This window comes from Tricharina praecox (genome assembly GCF_024521635.1).
Source record: "Tricharina praecox strain CBS 144465 chromosome Unknown BZA05scaffold_24, whole genome shotgun sequence".
NCBI lineage: Eukaryota > Fungi > Ascomycota > Pezizomycetes > Pezizales > Pyronemataceae > Tricharina > Tricharina praecox.
In genome coordinates this window covers 310,365-333,692 of record NW_026250426.1, presented here as the reverse complement: position 1 = coordinate 333,692, position 23,328 = coordinate 310,365, and the positions used below count along the sequence as shown (strand labels likewise).

The window sequence follows — 23,328 nt, the reverse complement described above, 5'->3', positions numbered from 1 at the left end:
CCCTCTGACTCCCCCTCTCCCCACGCTCCAGGACGGGAGGGGAGGGGGTCGGGTGAGGGTGATCAATCGCTCCTCATCCTTCCCCTCCCTCCCTCCCTCCCTCCCTCCCTCCCTCCCTCCCTCCCATGCATGTCTTACCTACATCTCCTCCCATGCATGTCTTACCTACATCTCCTCCCCTCCTCCCCTCCTCCCCTCTCCTCCCTCGCCCATTCAGCAACGAATAGGGTTTGCGTAGAGTAGAGTAGGTTGCGTGGGGTCGACAAATACCTACTAGCAGTTAGTTACCCTGGCCCTGCACCACCACCGGAATCGTGCCTCAGCTCGACGAGACGATGACGACGGATCTGGAGAAAAGAACTTGCCCCTCCCCCCGGGCGGATCCGAACGATAAGAGGATGTGGAGGAGGAGGGGCCCAGGAAGTGTAACCTGTGAGCCAGCCGTGCGTGCCTGCGGGCGTGGGTATGCACTTTTGCTGGTGGCGAGTATATACGATGTACCTTCGATGTACGACATCCATCCCGTAGGTACTCTATGTACCTACTCGGGAGCTCTGTATGTACTTTAGACATACCAGTAGCTTCGACAGAACAGAACTGAAGTCCATGTCGAAATCCTGCAGTCTTGCAGTCTTGCAGTCAAGTCATGTCCAAGTCCTTACCTCTTACCAAAGGTATGCACATACTCATAGTGGTTACCGCGCCACAGCCCCGCCACAAGTTTCCTCTGCCATGGGAACATGTATATATGTAGATGATCCGCAGCCACGCACCTATCTACTAATGGTATCATATGTACCTAGAGTACTTGGGTGTTGCGTTATCGTCCATGCCCCATGCCCCCCCATGTCCATGCTCATGCCCCCCCATGCCCTTGCTCATGCTCATGCCAGCCACGGTCGGATCAGGTACGATCTCCATGTGGGCGCTGGACACTGGGCACTCTGGGCGCTGGACACTGGGCACTCTGGGCGCTGGACACTGGGCACTCTGGGCACTGGGCGGCGGGCGCTGAGGAAACTTCCCGCACGTGGTCATAAGGCATGGTACTTGCCGTAGAGTACTCTACATGCGAGCGGCTACCTTACCACCTCCTCCACCAGCAGCAGCACCACCAGCACAATCACAACTATCATCACCGGTCGCGAGTCGCGAGTCGCGCCACATGTGCACTGAGTCTGCAACCCCCGCTGCGGATCACATACATACAGACATATATACATACGACTTGGCAGAATTCTGTGCAGTGCAGTGGACCAGTGGTAGGCTGGTAGGCTGGTAGGCTGGTAGGTAGCTAACCTGGTTATCGACCGCGCTGGATGCTGGGTGCTGGTTGCGGGGGATATCGCTGTTCGTTCAACTTGCATACATGTGTAGAAACCGGAGATTGTTTGTTTGCCCACTACATGGGGATATAGGTGGGTATCGGCTGGTGATATTGCTATTCTGCACTGCACCTATCCACCATCCACCATTCATCCGCCATGTCCATACATATGCTATCCATGATCCATCAGCATCTCACAGCATTGACTACTAGGTAGCAACAACCCGACCGCCCGACCGCCCAACAGACATATATACAGGCAGACAGTTAGCCACAGACTGGGTGGCACCCCAAAGCAAAGCAAAGCCAGGGCCGGGATGTCACTGTCACTGTCACTGTCACAAGCCACGTGGGATCCTGGATGGAGGGAGGCACGACCTCGACTGACGGATATGTACTGCACAGTACATATGATACATGATTGATACTCGATGAAAGGACCGTCCGTCTGAGATGGCTTGCTGCATTACATTACATTACATTGCATTGGAGTACCATGTATGCACCAGGCATGTACCAGGTGTGTATGTATGTTATGTACGACTCGACATCGCCTCATTGCGACCGCTCGCCTACGCGCAGATTACCCGTAGACCGTGGGCCGTGGGTGATTTGCGTGGGTGATTTGCGTGGCGTGGCGCGGCCGCTGGCGTGATGCGGCGTCGCCAGACTCCAAATGCGATCAATCGTCACTGCGGACGGAAGGACGGAAGGACGGACGGTAGATGTACTGGGTGGGTACTACTGCGCATATATGCTCGATCCACACAGTAGAAAACGAGCAAGTACGTGCTGGCCAAGTACTCGTTTTCGTGGGCTCTTCTCGTACACACATACCAAGTATGTACATAAATAGCGCAGGGCAGGTTCTTCCAAGTTCCTGTTCAGGCACAGTGTAGGTGCAGTGTGGGTATCGAGGATCGAATACTTATCAGCAATCTCTGTGTACCTGGTATGTATGTACACTACATATGATATCTACATGGAAGTTGGAACTGTGTACATACTAAATATGCACTCCTGAATTATTATGCACTCAGATCCCGAGCGCGCGGACTGGACGGGCTGTTCAATGTTGGGCTGTTCAGTGTTGGAGGTTGGAAGTTGGGTTCGCCTCATCTCCGCTGGGAATGTAAACCGCTCTGCTCCGTTTCACAGTGATCAGTGATCAGTGCAGTGACAAGTGATCAGTGAGCCGGAGTGGGACTGTCGGAGGCTGGGAACAGTGGGAGCAGTGGGAGCAGCAGGGAGTACAATGGAAGCGGGAGGAGGAGGGCAATAGGTACTACAGGTACATACACAGAATACTACATAATACCTAAACGGTAGGCAAGTACCTGCCGTACTCTACCTTACCTTACCTACCCATCCCACCGAAGAACTTAGAGCAAACCAACAAACCCGAGTCCCCGCTCGACTCGAAAGTCGAAATTGCAAAGAAGGCTCTCTCCCAGATTCCTCTTTCTCTCCCACCACTCGCCGCCGCCTTGTCCGTGAAAGGGGCGGGACTCGATGAGGCTACCTACCATGCACTGCATGCGGAAATATCCACCACATGTATCGCACTGACAGACAGACAGGCAGATCGCCGGGATCAGATCAGCGTGACCTGCGTCCGCGTCCTACCTACCGCCGTCGTCGAGTGGCACGGGTGGATATCACCGTCTATCTAACTACATATATCGATACATATAGTTAGTACCCAGATAATTATCGGTTTGCTCCGGAGAGAACCGCCAAGTCATAGCCTCATAGGTAGGGTGCTATATCTATAGTTGCCTGAGTAGAGTACCCTTACCTACCCCATGCGGTAAAAACGACAAGAAAAAAATCAAACGTTTTTTCCTTTTGTGCACTGGCTGCATCGAGTCCCGAGCTCCAACTTGTTCCTATTCTCCCCCCCCCCCCCCCCCCCCCCCCCCACCCCAGCACCCCCGTTCAGCTGGACGCCTGGGAGCCTGGGAGCCTGGGAGCCTGGGAGCCTGGGAGCCCGGGAGGAGCGACATTTGAGATTGATCCACTTACTTGCATTTGGAAGTGAACTTTTTAGTAGTAATTAGTGAAGTTGTCACGTGGGGAGGAAATGCACCGCCGCGCTTCCTAAGTTACGTACCCTTCCAGCCTGCCTGTCAAAAACCCAACGCTAACTAGTCCACAACTCGACTCGAAATCGATAGGGAGAGTTCCCTTCGCTTGTTGTGTTTCACCCTCCCCCGAAGTTGGGAGTTGGGAACACAAGGTCCAAGACTCTAAGACTCCAAGGCTCTAAGGTCGGGAGCGTGGGAGCATAGGTCCGATTCGATACGGCCACGAGGTTCTTTGTACCTACTCTACATATCGGAAGGGAGGAGGAGCCTGGAGGCCTTCATGCGGGATCACCCGGCTGAAGGTTATCGTCTGATGTGACATGTCTCCCTCCCGCCCCCCGTCCTCCTGAGTCCTCCACATGTGTGCCGGTCAATCCGTCGTCGTGAATGACCGACTGACCGCCCGACTGACCGACGCGTACGTAGGTAGGTACCGTACTCTATTCACTCTACCAGTTACCTAACCACCTATAGCCATCGACTCCACTCCATAGCATAGTACTATAATCGTTTTTTATTCTCCCCTCCGTTCGAGATTCCCTCGATTCTTCGATTCCGGCTATCCCGGCTGTCTCACCACCAGCTCACCAGCTCACCAGCTCACCGGTAGAATTCCCAAGGAAGGGAAGCTACAAATTTCGTTTCGTTCCGCTGCGTTGCGTTGCGTTTCGTTTGGTGGGGGAGGAAAAAAAAGGCCGCAAAGATGAACACGTGGTGCTGGTGGTGCTGGGTGCTGGGTGCTAATTACTAGGACCTAGGTAGTGTTGACGCTAGATGTATATATTGGAAAATAGGTACGGTGGGTAACTACGCCAGATCTCCTCGCTGACGGCGGCTATGTGGAATTAATCTCCCCATGGTTGGTTGGTAACTTGGTATGCTACCATAGGGTGAGTGTATATTATGTAGGCTGTGTATGTAGAGTACTCTACCTACTATACATCCTCGAATTATTTATGGTAGCAATACGGTACCTATACCTATACCTACCAGCTACTGTACTATAGGTTGTTTAAACCCCCCTCCCCATCCCCGGGGAACAGGATGCGATGAAATGCGATGAAATGCGATGCGATGCGATGGGGTACCATGTGAGGCACTTGATGTCACTCGTCTCGTCTCGGTGTGGGAGTGGGAGTGGGATCGCATGTGAAAGCGCGGGCCGCAGGAAGTGTCCGAGACGTCCCGGTACGGGTATTATGGATGGATGGATGGATGGAAAAATCCGCGATTGGGCCACAAGAGGTAACCGTGTCCGCGTTTGAGAACGACGCCCCCTTCCCGCCCTCCATCCTCCATGGGAGTTTGGTTTGGGCCTGACGTGATACGCTCTACTTGCCGACTTACTGGCTGAATTCAGCCTGCAGTGGGGAGTGAGAGGGGGAGGGGAGGCTGATGTGCATGCGTGCGAGCGAGCGAGCGTTTCCCCATCCCATCCCGCGGATCCGCGGATCACTGGTTAGTTAGTGGTCACTGCTGGGCTCGAAATAGGTACCAAGTAGGTACCGGCCAATCATTTTTTCGCCCGTCAGCAGCCATAGCATAGGAATTATACGTTAGCTATCAGCCAACGGAGTGTGACACCGAGGCTGCAGCAAAAGAGAAGACCTGCAAACAACTCGGCGTCATCATAGGTAGGTGCTCTACATACCCCAGATCTACGTCTCCAGCGATGTCCACCACCACCTCCACCACCACCGAGCGTCAAGATTCGGCAGGTTTTTTTTCTCCACGCCCCACCCCACCCCACCAGCAGCCATGCGTCAAAAAGGCATGTTTTTCGCTTTTGCTGATCTGCCCCCAGGATGTCGGTCGGTCGGTCGGTCGGTCCAACCGTGATGATCCGCGGCCGAAACCGCCGAACCCCAACACCCCCAGAGAAAGATGCAAGATGCAGGCAGGCTGAGTTCTTGAAACGAACGACGTCGGCGGCTTGCGAGTCTCCCGCCCTGGAAGAGGTCTTTTGCACTCGTCCATTGGTGGTTCGATGATCCCCCTCCCCCTCCCCGACCACCGGAGGCACCCATTCATGCGATGGAGATTGTCTGTGCCAGTTGGGTAGGGTTTGCTCCGGTCAATATCGTACAGTACATCATACATACATACCCAGGATATCACTTTTTCTTTTGGGGGATGGGGGTTTCCTGGCCAACTAACTTCCCTGATGAAGCCATCTACACACACGCACATACTCCCATACGCACTCCCGCACACACGCATACGGTCTGTGGCCTGCCTTGAAGGTTTTCCACGAAACCAGACCGGATCATGGTAGTGATGCCAAGCGGATGATGGGGGGAGGAGGGGCGCCTTTCCTCGAACAGGCGCGTGTCTCAGTGGTCTTAGTCTGGGTAACCTTGGCGTTGTGCCCAGTGTGGGGTCGGAAGAGAGCTGAGGGAGGAAGGGAGGGAGGATCCGTTGCATGCATAACCCGTAGAGTTATCTAGCTAGACATAGTTATCATCCGCCCAGGCCCCCTCTCTCCTCCACTTCGTTTCCGTCTCACCACCGCACCGCACCGAGGCACCCCAAAATCCGTGCGCACGTGCCGCAAGCCGGACATCAGGTTTTTGACGAAAGCTGCCCCTCGATAACCACCTCTATGAGGAGGAGGAAGAGGAGAGGGTTAGGTTGCATGTTTATCTATAGTAGAGTGCATGTGCGTCGCATATCATCTTGGCTGCTGGGCGGCGGCGGGTAGGCATATGTGGGTATGTGGGTAGGTAGGAAGTCCCATTACGTCCCATCGCGCTCACACACACCACACATCCCATCATCACCACATCACCGCATCAAAATCTGGCGCGGATCGATACCGCGGCCGGTCGTCGTCATTCAGCTCCACCCACCCCACCCCTCCACCCCCGGATCAGCGATAGTTAATAGCCGATGGAGTTATTCCTGCACATCCCGAGACGCCCGATTGTCCGGGGTCGACCAATGGGCAAGTGCCGTAGACGAAGGGTCGCACAGTGCACTTTGGGGGGTCCGAACCGTCGGATTATTGGAGGGGAGGGGTCCTGCTGGGGGGAGGGAGGGAAGAGGGAGGGAAGAGGAGCAGCTTAATTATGCTTATGCTTAGAGTGGATTACTACATATGCCTGCTATGTACCCAAGTAAGAGGTTTGATATGTGCCTTTGCTAATGCTTATGCGGCACTTGTCAAGACTCTAAGGAGAGTAGCTACTCTATGCATACTCTGGATAGGACATGTATGCATGTACCATACATACCATACATATGCCGGCGTACTGACTAGAAGGACCGACTCGTTCGTTAGATGCATACCGACATGGTGATCATCGTCATGCGTCGTTGCGTTTTGATGCATCACCGTCAAGCTTAGCTGCAGCAGTAGAAAAAGCTCGGGCAGCTCACCGGGCTCCTGTACTCTAACTGCATAGAATAGAGCATAGCACGTGAAATCCCCCTCCCATGTATGTGTGGTAGATCCCTTTCGGCAGCTAGACTAGATTTCCGAATCATCGCTCGTGCTTGTTCGGGGAGAGCGAGACATCCAACCCACCAACCCAAACCAAACCAACCCCACTAAAAAAAAAAGTAAAGAAAAAAAAAGGTTGTGCATCTTTTGCATTTTCGGAAACCCGAGGGGCCTTGAACTTCCCGCCAAGAGTCCGGCTTTCCTCTTCTCTCTTCTTCCGCATCGGGAGTCTGGTATCCGAAACACAGCGCACCGCACCGCGGCCGCCGTCGTCGACTCAACCCAACTCACTCGGACCTCCCTTCCTCCTTCTCGTACCGAAGGAATCTTTGATGAAACACGGTGATTTCCCGAGTTTCTTTTCTCGGGGAATTGGGGCTCTTTCGGCGGTCATGGCCAGATCGGGGGGATGGAGGGGATGGGTGGGGGTGGGAGGGGGGATCATCGCGCCGCCGAAAAGATGAAACATCCGGCCGGCCGGGCGGCCCGTGCTGTGGATCCGGGAAACCACTCGGGAGATTAGCGGGCGGAGAGATCCGGTCGGGAACGCCGAAGACCCCCCCGGGAGAGGTCGATCTCGGGCTGGCCACGGGGTGCAATCACTCGTCAGCACCCGTCCTGCGTACATAACTACATGCATACGAACTTCGCGGCATCGCCCTGACGAACGGTCGTGTGTGATCCAGCAGTGCATATGTAGGTACATCGCTCGTTCGTACGATATGCAACTATGGGAATGGCCACTTCGATGGGATGTCTAACTACCCCACTCCGTCTGACGATACCGATATATACTTACATACGTGCGTAGGCCGGCTCTGAACTACAAATCTCGTTGCAATACACTGGCGTACCTACCTACTGCACTGTGAACTGTCTTGGACCTGTCGTCAGCGTTTCTGATCTTTACGACCGCAGCCATGGCCAGAAGCGCATCACCGCAACCACCTCCAATCACGAACCGTCACGTCTAGCAGCATCTAGATATATTGTACATAGGTGTCCCGCGGTCCCCCAACTTCTATGCACGCATGGATTTTTCCGCCTCGGCAACCTCGCGGACCTGGATCTTTCTGGTTTCGGTCTCGATGACTTGTCCGTCCGTCCGCGCTGCATACGCTTCGCCTCCGGTGAAACCCGTCGCTGCGGCCTCCATTCGTCCCGACTCACGAGAGGCAATGCGCAACTCGTCGCCAACGTTTCAGAATCCATCACCTGGTGTCGACACTCACAACCCGGCCCATCAAGGTGCTAACTACTTGCATCGCGGAATCTTCCTTTTCCCCCTAGAAGCCCAGTATGTGACTAAGCGCAAGGGCCCAAAAACCACCCGTCACTTTCCACCTAACCTTTCCGCTTCGCAATTGGTAGAGAACTCTACTCTACTCTAGTCCGTCGATCGATCAGGAACCTTTTAGATCGCCCAAAACCCAGTCGTATGTATGTAGCGCTCATGATTCGGCTGTGCATGGCCATTTCGCCAACCGCGCCTAATCCTTCCCTACACAGCTACAGCACTCTAGGTAGCTAGGCTCGGAGACGGATTTCGGAGACTACTGAGATACGGGTTCTCTGGTCGGACTCACACCCCACAACGCGTATAGCTGCCTCACTAACTACCCCACATGGGCTAAAGACGCCACGCTAGAAGGCCCAAGCTCCCCCCTTCGGGGGGTTTCGGGGGGTTTCCGGCCGAGACGGCGGGATGACGGGATCACCGGCGGATGCGGAGTGAGCGCCTGTGAATCATGGTAAGGGGGATGGCTGCCGCCGTCGGGGAGATCTACGGCCGCCGGCGGGATGTAGATGCCCTGCAACCTTACGTACGGCGTCGTTGTGCTAAACTACCATGAACCCCGATGGGCTCGGCCTGGCTGGCGCCGCTAAAGCGGCCGAGCGGGCTCCGGAAGGCTACACAACAGCAGCAGCGGCATCGGCAACAACACCGACAGCAGCGATCACAGTAAGAGTACCTAGATCTCCTCTGCAGAAGTGGCGCGCTAACTATTCCGTGGTTGGTATCCCGTCACCGTGTGCGTTGGTGGGTGCACTATTATGTATCTAGCTCATCCAACAATCCTACGGATATCGCCATACTCACCAGCCACAGATCTGTCCGCAGAATTCAATCATCGTTCTAGACACTTAGACGTCAAGTCGCATCAGCTAGATACTAGTATGTATGTACGTATGTAGGTACACAGCTGATGGGCGCAGTGCACGAGTGCGGTGAAATGCTTCAAGACCGAACGGCGAACACTCACCGCACATTCCTCTCCGACCCCGTATAACACGCCGGATACATTCTCCTCGTTCTATTTGTTCCTCTGGCTCACCACTCATTCCTCGCCCTTGTCATACCTACTAGTACCGTTCATTGCTCTCTCCACTGCGATTTCCTGAAGGTTGAAGCCAACACTGAACCGAAGCTTTATATCCTGCCTCCAGCAATGCCTTGCTTTGCCATCTCGTGTGCGTTTACGAACGTGCACCGTCGGAACACCGAACCAAGTAGTTCTCTCCTCGAGTTCCCTAGCAAAGCTCGCAGCCTTATCCATGGAAGTTTCCGTTCATAATCATTCCATTCCTCTGCGTGGAAAAATACACTTTGGAGAAGACTCTGACTAAAGTCAGTATGAGTTAACTATGTACCTGCATACGTAAAATATACGTAGTGTAGACACTGCCTGATACTTCTCAATTCTGTAGGGGCTCGGCAGCTCCACTATATTCAGCTCAATCCGTATAGTTTCCTCTACACTATTTATTCCGTAGGCTTACGGCACTTCATACACTACAAGAATGTCGTAAATGTTTGCTTGCACACAGCACATTTTACTCACAGTACGTATTGTTGAATCTTGAGGGTTTCTACCGTATGCATACCGAATTCAATGACTGGTGCATTTTGCTCACCACGGCATATATTCTGCAAGACTCTTGCCGTCGTAGGTTTACTACAGTCTCGGAACTATTTGATTAGCATCACAACATTTTCTCTGCATTATGCTGTTGTGCGAGCTAGGTAGTTCTCTGGTAGTTTCCTGGTAATCTGGACAGCACGTAAATTTTTGCATTCGGAAGAATTGCAGTAGTCCTTCCGGCTTTTTAGTGAGCGTATCTTTACAACACTGCGTATAATGTTTTTCTTTACTGTAGAATTGAGAGTATAGAGGGGGAAAAATACCAGAGTAAATCTGTATTATCTAAGACTGCTGGATTGAAACAGTACTACTAGAAACCTTCGGTATCAATCGCACCCCACTTTTTGCTGCTGTATGTACATACTCCCTTACACCCCCTCATCCATCGTTATCACCTTTGTCTATCGGTACTCTACGCAGGGGTCGTGCTTCAAGAAGTTCCCTGGACGCCGTGTACTACATCTCAAATCTCAAATCTCAAGGTTCCCGGACTCTGACGAGTGATTTTCCATGTACATGTATGCTGGTAACTACTCTGCATAGGTAAGTTGTAACTGCGCATTTGACCCGGCTGCACGAAGTAGGTAGGTATAGTAGCTTGATGAACACAGGTTTGCGGCGAGTACCCGAGGGAGAATAGGGCCGATCCTGATTCTATGTACATAGCATCACCCAAATGTGTAAATACGGTATCCATAGATGATGGGAGTACCGGAGGAATGGTTTTCAATGTAGGAATTCTAACTCTTGAAATTAGGTTATATTCGTCAAATCCATTTCATTCATAGAAACAGCTTCCATGGTCCAACGGTAGGATAATTGCCTTCCAAGCAATTGGCTCGGGTTCGACTCCCGATGGATGCACTTATCTTGTGGTTTCTTTTTGCTACTTCTTTTCTTTCTGTTTTCACGTCAACTATACATCACCGCGCTAGACTTGACTACACTCGGATTAGCTATGCCCAAGTAGGTGCATAATTACGTCTGTCTTGCCTATGTATATCTTTTAGCTGAACAGTGAACCAACAGATCGAGCTCGAGCTCGGGGAACACCCTGACTGATCTGGAAGGGCTGTTGTCGGCAGAAGGTGTAAGGCACATCTGTCCCAATTTTTGGTGCTTCGTTAGTTAGTCTACCCCACCGGTAGGTACGATAGCCTTCTTCGCCGAGTCTTAGGCATGGATCTGCATGATTGCATCTTCTGCACTCCAGTCTCACCGGCCTCCGAGTTTTTCTAAGCAAGCAAGCACTGCCGGGTGTACCTCGGTCGGCTTTCATCCCTGGCGGAGCTGGCAAGTGCATGGTGGGGATGGTAGTGGTGGTTGCGGTGGATCCCACGGCAGTTCTGCGGGAGGCGCCCGAAGCTCACTGCCGTCAGTAGTTACTCGGAGTATCCCGCCCGAACTAACGGGAAACCGAGGAATACCATAGAGATCATCAACCCCCTCTCCCCTCCAGAATTGCTTTTTTTAGTGAGTGCGGATGGAAAACGAGTGATACTCCGACGTCACAATGCACAGCTCATGACTCGCACTTTAGCGGCGTGGCGGCGTGTTACAATTAAACTCACCGAGCTTGGAAACTCATTAATGGCTCGGGAATCTCTTCGAACTTCCCGTTCCACGCCATTTTTGGTTGTTTTTGTGTGCTGGAGTCTGGGTACTCACTCTACCTACTGTAGGAAACATGTGAGGTTGGTGACTGGTCGATGCGGTGACACAGCTGGCTGGCTCTAGTTGCTAAGAGCTGGTAAGGCGCGTTACTAGAAACTGAGTACTCAGAGATGATCATCACTGCTTGAGGAGTACATACTCAATACCTTATACTCCACATATGGACCGCTTCCTCAAACTGAACCACTCCGAGTGACACCCGATGGACCTCACGTGGGGTTGCTATCGCCAAGCCTCTCGCACCCGAACCGAGCAGACGACGTCAACGCAAACCGGCAATCGCACCAGCAAACGCCCACGTCCACGCCCACGCCCACCCGTACCCGCACTCACCGTCGGCCACCGCACAACTACCTCCACCACCACCATGGGAAGCAGTACCTCCAAGCCGTCGGGCGAGCCGATCGTCATCCACGGGCATGTTCTCCCCCCATTCTCCTCCGCATCCTCTTGTCCCCTTCCCCGGCTGACACCGTCCGCACCACAGACAAACCCCAATCCGCTTCTCCAACAGCCTGGTGACGACGCTCACGCAGTCGAGTGAGACGGACAGCACGCGCGAGAAGCAGCTGGAATTGCACATCCAAGCGCGGGTGGCCGAGGAGCTTGCGCGGCTCGAGGCGCGCGAGGGCCAGGTCCTCGCCGGCATCGATGAGCGCCTGCAGCAAGCCGAGGTGAAGGAAGGCGAGGGTGATCGGGTCAAAGTGCAGCACGATATCGAGGCGCTGAGGGAGCGGCTCGACAGGATTCCGAAGTTGATGGAGCTGGAGGAGGGCGTGGAACTTGCGAGGCAGAGTGTGCTCGGGTGTCTCAGGAACAAGTGAGTACCTACTCGCCGAGTTGGGAGGGATGCGGTGGAGGTACGGAAGTGCTAATGGGGGCAGTAACACGAGGCCGCTTGATTGTTGGAAGGAGGTTGCAGACTTCAAGGAACACACACGCCGTATGGAGAAGGCGTTTGTGGTGAGGACGGTGGGAAGGGGGTACTAAGCCGACCGATGCGAGGGAAGAGATACGGTGATATCATCATAGACGTGTGTATTTGTAACAAAAGTCAGCGGCTCAAGTGGGATGGGGTTTCATTCTTGGGTACATTTTTTTCAGCCGAACCAATTACTTTGTTGATAGACAGATGCATTGCACAATTGGCCAGGCCAAACAAGACGGGTACAACATCCTTCGCGCTTATCCACAGGGAATCTCATCTCCCTTATCGCCTTGGATGCCCCGCACTCCGCCATCGAGGATGACTCTCTCATTATCCGCCAGATCATCCTGCACCCTCCTCCAGCCCGTGCCCCTGGCCGCAAGAGCATCGTGCATCTCCTTCTTCGACCCCTTCTTCGCCTCATACACAGGCTTGATCAACCCTTTGAGCAGCGGGTTCCTCGCGTACATACCACCACTGCCAGCCTTCTCCTTCCCCTTCCCGCCGCGCGAGATCGAGTGATCGTACTCCGTCTCTTGCCCCACCTCCTCTTCCGAATCCGAGGGTGGCTCAATATCCTGCATCTGTCTGACCACCTTCTTCCCACTGAGGTCAATTGCCACGACAACCCTCTGCTTCTCATACTTCTCCTTCGCACTCCACTGAACCAACCGCATCTGCTTCTGCTGTCGTTTCAACTGTAGCGCGCGCTCGGCAGGAGTGGCCCATTGATTCAAGCCGCCAGCCGTCAGCGGGGTCTCAAAGTCCGCAGCTTGATCGATGATCCTCGTCCTCTGGGCACTCGTCGCCTGGAAACCAAGCAGGCGATCACGGTGCTCCTGCGCCTTCCTCAAGCTCTCATCATCCGCCCTCCCCACCTCTGGTGCCGCAGAGAACGGCCGGGGGGTCTTGGACACCTCCGCGCGCTTATTCTGCGACGCATTGATGGCCATTTTCTCCTTGCCGGCCTCCTCACGTAACGAGCGTACCATGTCTTGCACTTCATCCGGGGACAACAGCGGTGCACCACAGAAAGTACACGGTCCCAGTCCCTCCTTCAAACAGATGATCTTTCCGCACGCTAAACAATTCGGTGCAGCCTGCAGCACCTCGTGCGTAAGGCCCTGACAGGGACACAACTTGCGGGTGCGATTGTTGAGCGTAGGATTCGTCGACATCTCGAGAGCCCGCAGCGCCGACTCGAGATCGGTAAGCTCGGCCGTGGCGCCACGCATCGCCGTGCCGCCCGAGGTTGTGTAGACATATTTCTCCTGCTTTGATTTTGCTGCGGCGGGAGCAGGCTTCGGCTTCTTGTCGACGAGGTCGGAAGTTAGTTTTCCCTGCGTCGGGGGCTTCGAGACCGCGGCGTAAGATGACGTCGAGACGAGGTTGGTAGAACTTGACGACGGCGAGGGTCTCGCGGAGCTCGTGGGGGTGGGTTTTAGCGAACCCGTCGGCGTCGCCTTGCGTGATCCGGTGTAGTACTCGTCTTCTAGATCGTTGTCTTTCTTGTTGTAGACACCCTGCGGATTCGCGAAGAGTGCTTCCTGTCCGTCATTCGCGCGCCGTGGCTCTTGCTTGTAGTGGTTGATCGCTTTCCCTCCTCGTTTTCTACCACGGCCACCGCCACGACCTCCCTGGGCTGGAGTTGGAGTGGGAGCTGCTGGCTGCGATGGGGGGAAGGCGCGGCTGTTGAAGTCCGAGATGAATGTGAGGGTTTCATCGGTTTCTCCAAGCATGCTCTAATAATTTAGCTCAGTAAGGTACCTCTTCCCTCTCACTCTCGAACAAGGAATGTTACCTTGAAGTTGTCTGCGGCTTGGACAGCGTCCGGGAGCGAGGCGCTGTAGGTAATGGCCTGTAGCAAATCTTCGTCTGTAAGGTAGTCTATCAGAGCTTTTAGACGTGGGAGAGCCCATGCTTGAAGATGTGTGTTTGGTGTAGCCATGGTGAATGAGGTTGTGGGTGAGGCGATGCAATGGATGGTGGGGTAGCTGTAATATAAAAAGAGCTATGATGTCGCTTCTATGAGCCATGTCGACCAGTTTGAGCCTCCATCCCGGCGCGTCCCCACCACTTCACGCGTCGCCCACCCGCACACCCACACACCCACTCGCCCTCACCCACCACCACACCCCAAATACGACCATACAATGACCACCCTAATAACCCTCGACACCTCAATGGGCTCGATAACCTTTGAGCTGTACGAGTCCCACGCACCACGCACCTGCGAGAACTTCAAAGGCCTTGTTACCCGTGGCTACTACAATGGCTGTCCCTTCCACCGTGTGATCACCGACTTCATGATCCAAGGCGGCGACCCCACCGGCACCGGGCGCGGCGGAAGCTCCATCTACGGCGGGAAGTTCGCGGACGAGATCCATCCCTCGCTGAAACATACCGGTGCCGGGATCTTGAGTATGGCGAACAGCGGGCCGGACACGAATGGGAGTCAATTGTACGTATGCTCCTTGTCGGGGGCGATAGGCGACGAGGGCTGAGGGCTGAGGGCTGAGGGCTGACGGGGGGTACCGGTAGTTTTATCACACTTGCGCCCACGCCGTGGCTAGACGGCAAGCACACGATTTTCGGGCGGGTGACGAGCGGGATGCGGATTGTGCAGCGGATGGGAATGGTCAAGACGGACAGGGACGACAGACCGGTGGACGAGTTGATGATCCGGAAGGCGCGGGTCGAGGACGCATAACAGCATAGCATAACAGCATAGTATTGTACAGTATGATGAATGAAATGATTCCCCCAGCTACCACTACCACTACCACTACGTATTCTCCTCCGCCCGCTTCTCCTGCAGCACGGAAATCTTCCCCTCGAGCCCCGACTTCTGGCGCTCCAATATCGCCCGGTAGCCCTTCAACCTATGTACATACCCCCCAATCAGCACCCCTCCCCCAATTCCCCCCCAGCGGCGGCATGTGAGACTCACCGGTCAAGTCTCTCCTCGAGGTTCTCGGTCTGCACCTGTCGCACCATGGCGGTCTTTTGGACGTCGGTTTTCATCATCGCGCCTGTAAATGCGCCCACCGCGATGATGACGATGGCCGAGATCGAGACAATGACGCCCCGACGTTTGAATATGTGCGGGGCCACAGATGCTGTGGGCGCAGGCTTGGATTTGGCCATTGGGTTCGTGAGCTGAGCGGCTGTTTGGTGTGGCGGGCAAGTCGATGTTTGAATGACGAGCGCTTGCAGGGGTGGAGGTATCTAGGGCCCCTAAAAAAAAAACCTACAACAAAGCTCATTCTCCGTCACTCGCAGTTATGGATTTCTGGTCTAATGAAATAAATTGGAATTCTGTATCGCCACATAAAAATCATGACGTCGACAAAATCCATTCGCATCCCACACATCCAATCATCCGACACGTCCAAATAAAGCTCATCAAACCAAAGACTCCCAAGATCCACCATGCTCATACTAATAGTCATACACCCTCACCCACTCAATTACACCTTCTCTCTCGAATCCGCAGCAATGACTAGATTTTGAACCGGCTTCAAGTCATCCAGCCCCACATACTCGCCATTAAACGCGCGGATGATCCACTGTCGTAGGCGATCGTAGACCATTCGGTTTGCATTATCTACAGGTTGTTAGTCGTAAGTAAGAAACTCAAGGGGATGGGGGAACTTACGGAAATAAATACTATGATCCGAATCCGGGAAGACATGGACGTCGTAGTTCTCTACCCCTGCAACGTCAAGGCGGTCAAGGAGCGTAAGACTGTTCTGGAAGTGGACGTTGTCGTCTGCCACACCGTGCATCAGGAGGAAACGGACATTGCTGCGCAACGCCGTCATATTCGAGACTGTGGCATTGTCGTAGCCCTCCGTATTATGCTGCGGGGTGTGCATATATCTCTCAGTGTAGATGCTGTCGTAGTACCTCCAGTCGGTGACAGGGGCGACAGCCATTCCGTAGGAGAACGTTTGTCCTGCGTCCTGCTCGAGCGTCTTGAGCGTCATGAACCCGCCATAGCTCCAGCCCCAAATGGCAATGCGACTGGCGTCCACGTAGGGTTTCTTGGCCCAGATCTTGGCAGTGCTGATTTGGTCGTGGGATTCCCAGTAGCCGAGGTTGCCGCGAACGGCACAGCGGGCTTTGCGGCCGATGTAGCCGGTGCCTCGGCCGTCGACAGTCACGACAATGTATTCGAGGCCTGCGGCTACATACGCTTGGAAGTCGATGTTGAAGGCTTTGGTGACGAGCTGGGAGCCGGGACCACCGTAGACGTGGAACAAGACGGGGTACTTCTTCTTTGGGTTGAAGTGGGGAGGTCGGCGCTCGAGGACTTGCAGATCGAAGCCGTCGACGTTGACCGTCGAGTAGTGGAAGGTTGGGAGCTCGTATTCGCTCGCGAGTTTCGCCAGGGCTGCATTGTCTTCGAGGGTCTGGGTGAACTTTGGGTCGACGGTTGGGGTGCCAATGACTTTTTGCCACGGGATGCCCGGGCCGTTATAGCTGAGTAGGGCATACCCGCCGCGTTCAGAAAAGGATACATCGTAACGGCCGTCGGCGGAAGTGTTGGTGAGCGCCTTCATGTCGGTGCCGTCAAGCCTGACACTGTAGACGTGACGCTCAATTGGGGAGCGTTCGGTACCGACGAAGTAAACCAGATTATTCTCAAGATCGACACCGGAGGGGGCATCGACGACCTCCCATTTGCCTTGAGTCAGGAGAATGGGCTCCTCAGAGTCCAATGGGGTGAAGTATGCCAAATGGTCGTAGCCCTCGTGGATTACAGTATCGATGTAGCCAGCCTCGTTTCTGCCCTTCTCAGGTGCCGCGGGAATGTATGCGGTAGATTGTGACTGCATTAATCAGCTATCATCCTCCAGCGGAAAGAAGGAAGGAAAACTCACCACTTCGAACCAGCCTCCATCAAGCTCAGCAACATTAACCTCCCTGACCACCTTTCCAGAGCGAGTGGAAACGTCAATCAAGATCATCCTAAGGAGATCACTCTCCCTATTGGTCTCACGGATGAGAACCTGTTCGGCCCCGGCCCACACCACCTCCGTGATTAGTCTATCATCATCCGGGAAATCATTCTTGATATCGACCGAGAAGACCTGTTTCTTTTCGAGATCGAAGAACTGCAGGTCGACCACGGGGTTCGGCGCGCCAGCCTTGGGATACTTGATAAAGTCTAGCTCTGGATAGTTCTCGAGTTCCTCGGGCGGGTACTCCCCTGATGGCCTGGAGACGAAGTACTGGAGAGGATACTCGGGAACCTTGGTTTCATTCGTACGCAAGAATGCCACGTGTTTTCCGTCCTCACTCCACCATAGCGCTTTGGCACCCGCGAATACCTCTTCTTCGTATACCCAGTCAGGGATGCCGTAGAAGGTATCCGTACCGCCGTCCGTGGTAACCGCGATGGTATCCCCACTGTCCGAGAGCTGCCGAATCTTGAGATTGTTGTCCTGCACGAAAGCTACGGCATCGCTGGTCGGCGCCCACACGGCCAGTGAGAGTCGCTGATCCTTCTTCCCGGGGATCAACGGCTCCGCCTTCTGTGTATCCACATTCAAGAGCCAATACTTCGCCGAAAACGAATGTCTCCAATGCTACCTCCGCCATATAAATTAGCATCTCCTCGTACGAGAACACAGCGCATAAAACCTACCGACTGCGTTTCACTGGCCAACAGAACATGCTTCAAATCCGGACTCGGCCAATACTGGCTGACAGTGATCGTCTGGCCTTCCCACTCCACACTCCTCTTCTTCATGAGGACCCTACGATTAGCCTCGTCCCTGACATCCTGAACCTCTAGGAACTGGTCGCCGGCCCCATTCGGCACCAACATGAGCCCATCCTTCTCGCCGTTGATCCACCTGATGCCCTTTTTCCTCGCCCGCCACATGCCACTCTGCACCTGTTCCATCGTGATCGATTTTCCCGGTTTCATCACCGTCGCGTCGGGATCATGCGGCGAGGACTGGTAGCGGTACGCCTCGCGAGACAGATACACGACGAGCGCGAGCAACCAACTGGCAACAAGCAACCCGCCAACGATGTACACCGCCCGCGTCATCTTCTTCTCAATGGTATGCTTCGTGCCGCCCACGCCTCCCAGCCGCCCGCTGCCGCACTCGAGGTCGTCGTCGTCATCGTCGTCTTCATCGTCGGAAAACACGCCCTCGGGCTTTTCGGGATCATCGTAGCGCGGCGTCTTGTGCTGAGTATTGATGCGCTCGAGGATCAGCGAGGTGGTGGAGGTGCTGTCGATGGAGTCCCGTGTGGTGTCGGGAGGTGAAAAGCTGGCGGATACTTCGTCGTCACGGTCGCGGTAGGGTTCGGGGCCTGACATCGCTACCCGACTATTGTGGGTTTGTGAGCTATGGGGTGCCGTGAGAAGTGTTGTTGTGATTGGAATGGAAGCGGAGGGATAGCTGTCGAGAGCTCAGGCGTGTGCACGTACCCTCACACCCTGCGCCCCCCGGTTGCCGACGGTGATCTGTGCCAACCCACCCCCTGCCCCCTTGCATCGAGCGAATGGCTGCTTCCCTACGGGAACAGCGGACCGGCAGCACGTTGAGAAAAATATCTTATCATTGATGGATCGTTTTTTTGTCATCGGTTGAGCAGATATACGTTGTGGAGGAGGATCCGCTTTCTCTGTAGACCAAGAGCAAAACGCATCCCACACGTTTCTGAAATTAAGACGCTTTTAAATACAGTTTTGGAAAAAGCACTGCGTCTATGACAGATCCTACACTACACACAACCCGCAAAAGGAATCCCCCTCACCCCGCAAACAGCATTTACAAGAATGAATTTACGAAGGAGACGGTGACTTCCTTCAGCTTAGCCTCCAGCTCCTTCGACAGAGCACCCTCCTTGCTGATGGTGGCCAACAGGTCCGACTCGTTGGACTTCAAGTGGGCCAAGAAGTCGGTCTCGAACTGTCCGATCCTGGCGACGGGGATGCTGTCAAGATGACCGTTGACACCGGCGTAGATGAGGGGAACCTGCTCCTCAACACCCATGGGCTGGTACTGCTTCTGCCTGCGATGGTTGTTAAAACCTCATCCTTCATAATCGTCACGAGGGATAGACGGTGGACTTACTTCAACAGCTCAGTCAGACGCTCACCACGGGCAAGGGTGGACTTGGTCGAGGCGTCCAAGTCGGAACCGAACTGGGCGAAGGCGGCGACCTCACGGTACTGAGCCAAGAAAAGCTTCAGGGAACCGGCAACCTGCTTCATGGCCTTGACCTGGGCGGCCGAACCGACACGGGAGACGGAAAGACCGACGTTGATGGCAGGTCGGATACCCTTGTAGAACAGCTCGGACTCCAAGAAGATCTGTCCATCGGTGATGGAAATGACGTTGGTGGGAATGTAGGCAGATACGTCACCACCCTGGGTCTCAATGATGGGAAGGGCGGTCAGCGATCCGCTGCCGTGTGCCTTACCCATCTTGGCGGCACGCTCGAGAAGACGAGAGTGCAGGTAGAAGACGCTGTTGCAAATTGTTAGCATACGATGCGATTTGTTCTGGTATATCTTGTGTAAACTTACTCTCCAGGGTAAGCCTCACGTCCGGGAGGACGACGAAGCAACAGCGACATCTGACGGTAGGCAACAGCCTGCTTGGACAGATCGTCGTAGATGATGACGGCGTGCTTGCCGTTGTCACGGAACCACTCTCCGATGGCACATCCAGTGAAGGGGGCCAAGAACTGGAGAGGAGCGGCCTCGGAGGCAGTGGCAGCAACAACGATGGAGTACTTCATGGCATCGTTCTCCTCAAGGGTCTGCACGAACTGGGCGACGGTCGAACGCTTCTGTCCAATGGCGACGTAGACACAGTAGAGCTTCTTGGACTCATCGGTGCCGTTGTTCCATCGCTTCTGGTTCAGGATGGTGTCAAGAGCGACGGCAGTCTTACCAGTCTGACGATCACCAATGATCAACTCACGCTGACCACGTCCAATGGGGACCATGGCGTCGACGGACTTAAGACCGGTCTGGACAGGCTCCCTGACGGAGGTACGGGGCAAGATACCGGGGGCCTTGACTTCGGTGCGGCGGCGCTCGCTGGCGTTGATGGGACCCTTTCCATCGATGGGGTTACCCAGGGCGTCGACGACACGTCCGAGAAGCTCCGGTCCGACGGGAACGTTGACCTTGAGAAGTCGGGTTAGTTTGGACTGTCCGTGCGTCGATGGTGGGGGTGGGGGTGGGGTTGCACAACGGCATCAACCATGTAGATGGATGGATGGATGGATGGGCAATGGATAATACGTACAATCTCTCCGGTACGCTTGACGGTCTCACCCTCCTTGACGAGACGGTCCGAACCGAAAAGCACAACTCCGACCTGGCCGGCCTCCAAGTTCAAGCACATACCCTTGACGCCGGAAGCGAACTCGACCAGCTCCTCGGCCTGGACATTGGTAAGACCGTGGATACGGGCGATACCGTCACTGTGCACCCGCATGAATAACCGTAACTTTTTTTTTCGGAACCTCGTTTATCCGAGGAATATGGCTGTGATTCTTACCCAACCGACAGGACACGTCCGGTCTCGGCCATGGCAGCCTCCTCCTGGACACCCCGAATGCGGGCCTCAAGGATCGAGGAGACCTCTGTGGGGGAAGCCTTGGCCTCGCCGGCGTAGTTGCGGACGTGCGAGACAATGGCGGGGGCGGCATTTCGTGCCTATAAGACCGAGATTCACCGACGTCAGCCACCGCATACCCCACCCACAATCCGTCAATGCGCCACCAATTCCTAATTGAATCCATCCAACATCTCCTCGAATCCAACAAGCCCAGCAGGTCGACGATGTTTGTCGGGTGTTGCCGATGGGATTGGTTTGTTGGGGTTGCGGGATTTGGATGACGGAATGCTGAAAATTCTGGACCTCGGACAAAGCAGGGAGGGTTTCTCAGACAGAACGTACCGCAACGATCCTCCCAGCCGAGAGGGCCCCGACGGTGCGGGTGGTTTGGCGGAGAGCCGTTCTGAACATTTTGTATATAGGAAGTGTAGTTTCGTGAAGGAGAGGGGAGAGAGGAGATATGCCGCAGGCCCTCTGAGTTGGGGATGGGTTGGGGGTGGTGGTGGTAGTAGTAGTGGGATGGGGGAGAGGAGGTGTGGTCGATTTGATTTGATGGGGGGGAATTTTGCAGGGCAACCCGCCAGACCGAGCCGACCACACAAACGAAACAGGCCAATCAGGTAGCGAGTTGACCCGACTTGGCCCGGACAATGCGATTGTGTCTTGGGCGTGAGGATTGTGCCTCGTCGATATGAAGTCCAATATCAGGACAGAGAGGAACAATCTGTTCAACACGGTCTTGCCGATGGAAATTGATTCCGCTCATCTTTCTCCTTCTCCAATACTTCGACCTTTACTTTTGATTGTTAATTCGTGCCTATTTCGGTGATTTAATGCTGTTGCTTATTTGCTTCGCTGCTACTCCGCAAGACGACTTTGCCGTGGCCAGCAGAGCCTCATTTGCCGAGTGCTCGTGGCGGGCGATGGTCGGGGAAGAGAGTGATAGATTTTCGCATACGAAGAAGACCAGACAGACGTCATGAGTCGCTCTCGAATGGGGATGGTTCAGATCAACGTCTATCTCACTCTGTTCGACTTCTCTTTCCCAAGCACGACCTCTGTCCCCCTCACGGCTTTTCGTCGTTCGTTGCGGCTTTATCCGGACGCAAAAAAGAAGCGCCGCCAGTGACACCCAAACCCATCGCGGCTGCAACAACCACTGACTCTTGTCACGTCTCCCTCCCTCTCATCCAACAACACGGGCACCCACCACCACTACAAACCACCACCACCACCACCGCGTCGCCCGACATCGCCTCCTTCGCCGTGGTCACCATCACCTCCTTCGCCGTGGTCACCATCACCTCCAAAGGGAATAGCCAAACGAGACGACTATCGCCTCCTTCCTTCGCGGTCTCCTCATCGTCGTCGGCTCCCCTTCTCGAAGGCTCAACGCGTTTCTACCATCACCGCCTACCTGCCTTCCGCCACCTATCACGACCTTACGACCAACTCCGCCGATCTCCATCGACCCTCGATCAATCTTACCACTAGCAGCACAGAAGCACAACAGCGTAACAGCGCAGCAGCAACAGCAGTAGGTCGCTACTTGAACGACCAGCGCGCCGCCTCCTAGAGCTCCGAACACGCAGTCGAACCCTCTCGACACCTCCGCGCGCCTCGCCAACGACGGCATATCTCACCCCACACCGCAGCCGAAATGTTCTTCATCCGTGAGCTTGAAAAGACCATCACCTTGCACCCGTCGTACTTCGGCCCGCACATGCGCGACTACCTAATCCACAAGCTGCACGACGACGTGGAGGGATCCTGTACCGGGCAATTCTTCATCATCTGTGTGATCGACCACGAAAAGATCACCTTGGGCAAGATAATACCGGGGCGCGGAGACGCCGAGTTCACGATCCACTACAAGGCGATTGTGTACCGGCCATTCCGTGGCGAAACCGTCGATGCGGTCGTCACGAACGTCAACAAGATGGGTTTCTTCGCCGAAGTGGGATCGCTTCAGTGCTTCGTCTCCAAGCAGGCAATTCCGTCAGAGATTCCGTTTGATGAGAGCGCCAATCCGCCCGCGTACAGTGATGGCGGTGAGCAGGTCATCAACAAGGGCGCTCATGTGCGCATGAAGCTGGTGGGAATCAGGAGTGATGTTGGGAAGATGTATGCTACGGCATCCATTAAGGAGGTCAGTAGTCTCTCTCGCCCATCACTCTATCGCAACAATCGTACTAACAGATGCTACAGGACTACCTCGGGTGCGTATATTGGTTCTATCGCAGAGCCTTGAACACACTGACGCGGGGCTTCCATCTAGCGTTTTATAAACCCGCATACCTCACCACCACTACCACCACCACCACCACCACCACACTGATATCATTG

At 54.6% G+C, this 23,328-nt stretch overlaps 7 protein-coding genes and 1 non-coding gene across 8 annotated transcripts; 4 read left to right on the top strand and 4 right to left on the bottom strand.

The window, feature by feature from the left end:
- Positions 1–10,573: 10,573 nt before the first annotated feature.
- On the top strand, positions 10,574–10,644 carry BZA05DRAFT_t248. The gene has a single exon. It is a non-coding gene; the product is annotated as a tRNA-Gly (tRNA).
- A 1,092-nt stretch (positions 10,645–11,736) lies between these two features.
- Positions 11,737–12,565, top strand: BZA05DRAFT_407019 (uncharacterized protein). The gene is made up of 3 exons (XM_051484581.1): positions 11,737–11,871; positions 11,942–12,274; positions 12,339–12,565. The coding sequence occupies exons 1-3, from the start codon at positions 11,822–11,824 to the stop codon at positions 12,442–12,444; spliced, it is 489 nt and encodes a 162-aa protein (XP_051336760.1). The 5' UTR covers positions 11,737–11,821; the 3' UTR covers positions 12,445–12,565.
- BZA05DRAFT_431376 (uncharacterized protein) lies at positions 12,566–14,384 on the bottom strand. Its single transcript, XM_051486187.1, has 2 exons — positions 14,184–14,384; positions 12,566–14,124 (listed from the first exon to the last, which is right to left on the bottom strand). Exons 1-2 carry the CDS (start codon positions 14,328–14,330, stop codon positions 12,640–12,642), a joined length of 1,632 nt encoding a protein of 543 aa, XP_051336759.1. The 5' UTR covers positions 14,331–14,384; the 3' UTR covers positions 12,566–12,639.
- A 42-nt stretch (positions 14,385–14,426) lies between these two features.
- On the top strand, positions 14,427–15,114 carry BZA05DRAFT_407015 (putative peptidyl prolyl cis-trans isomerase). The gene is made up of 2 exons (XM_051484580.1): positions 14,427–14,843; positions 14,924–15,114. Exons 1-2 carry the CDS (start codon positions 14,536–14,538, stop codon positions 15,090–15,092), a joined length of 477 nt encoding a protein of 158 aa, XP_051336758.1. The 5' UTR covers positions 14,427–14,535; the 3' UTR covers positions 15,093–15,114.
- BZA05DRAFT_476230 (uncharacterized protein) lies at positions 15,115–15,591 on the bottom strand. The gene is made up of 2 exons (XM_051488239.1): positions 15,333–15,591; positions 15,115–15,264 (listed from the first exon to the last, which is right to left on the bottom strand). Exons 1-2 carry the CDS (start codon positions 15,527–15,529, stop codon positions 15,168–15,170), a joined length of 294 nt encoding a protein of 97 aa, XP_051336757.1. The 5' UTR covers positions 15,530–15,591; the 3' UTR covers positions 15,115–15,167.
- A 58-nt stretch (positions 15,592–15,649) lies between these two features.
- BZA05DRAFT_431374 (putative dipeptidyl-aminopeptidase B) lies at positions 15,650–18,824 on the bottom strand. The gene is made up of 4 exons (XM_051486186.1): positions 18,036–18,824; positions 17,269–17,976; positions 16,041–17,217; positions 15,650–15,989 (listed from the first exon to the last, which is right to left on the bottom strand). The coding sequence occupies exons 1-4, from the start codon at positions 18,720–18,722 to the stop codon at positions 15,853–15,855; spliced, it is 2,709 nt and encodes a 902-aa protein (XP_051336756.1). The 5' UTR covers positions 18,723–18,824; the 3' UTR covers positions 15,650–15,852.
- A 27-nt stretch (positions 18,825–18,851) lies between these two features.
- On the bottom strand, positions 18,852–21,531 carry BZA05DRAFT_407009 (P-loop containing nucleoside triphosphate hydrolase protein). The gene is made up of 6 exons (XM_051484579.1): positions 21,325–21,531; positions 20,923–21,080; positions 20,668–20,845; positions 19,938–20,545; positions 19,483–19,878; positions 18,852–19,420 (listed from the first exon to the last, which is right to left on the bottom strand). The coding sequence occupies exons 1-6, from the start codon at positions 21,391–21,393 to the stop codon at positions 19,177–19,179; spliced, it is 1,653 nt and encodes a 550-aa protein (XP_051336755.1). The 5' UTR covers positions 21,394–21,531; the 3' UTR covers positions 18,852–19,176.
- A 1,111-nt stretch (positions 21,532–22,642) lies between these two features.
- On the top strand, positions 22,643–23,270 carry BZA05DRAFT_447543 (RNA polymerase Rpb7; the record flags this gene model as incomplete). The annotated part of the gene is made up of 3 exons (XM_051487164.1): positions 22,643–23,131; positions 23,191–23,201; positions 23,261–23,270. The coding sequence occupies 3 exons, from the start codon at positions 22,643–22,645 to the stop codon at positions 23,268–23,270; spliced, it is 510 nt and encodes a 169-aa protein (XP_051336754.1).
- Positions 23,271–23,328: the final 58 nt, after the last annotated feature.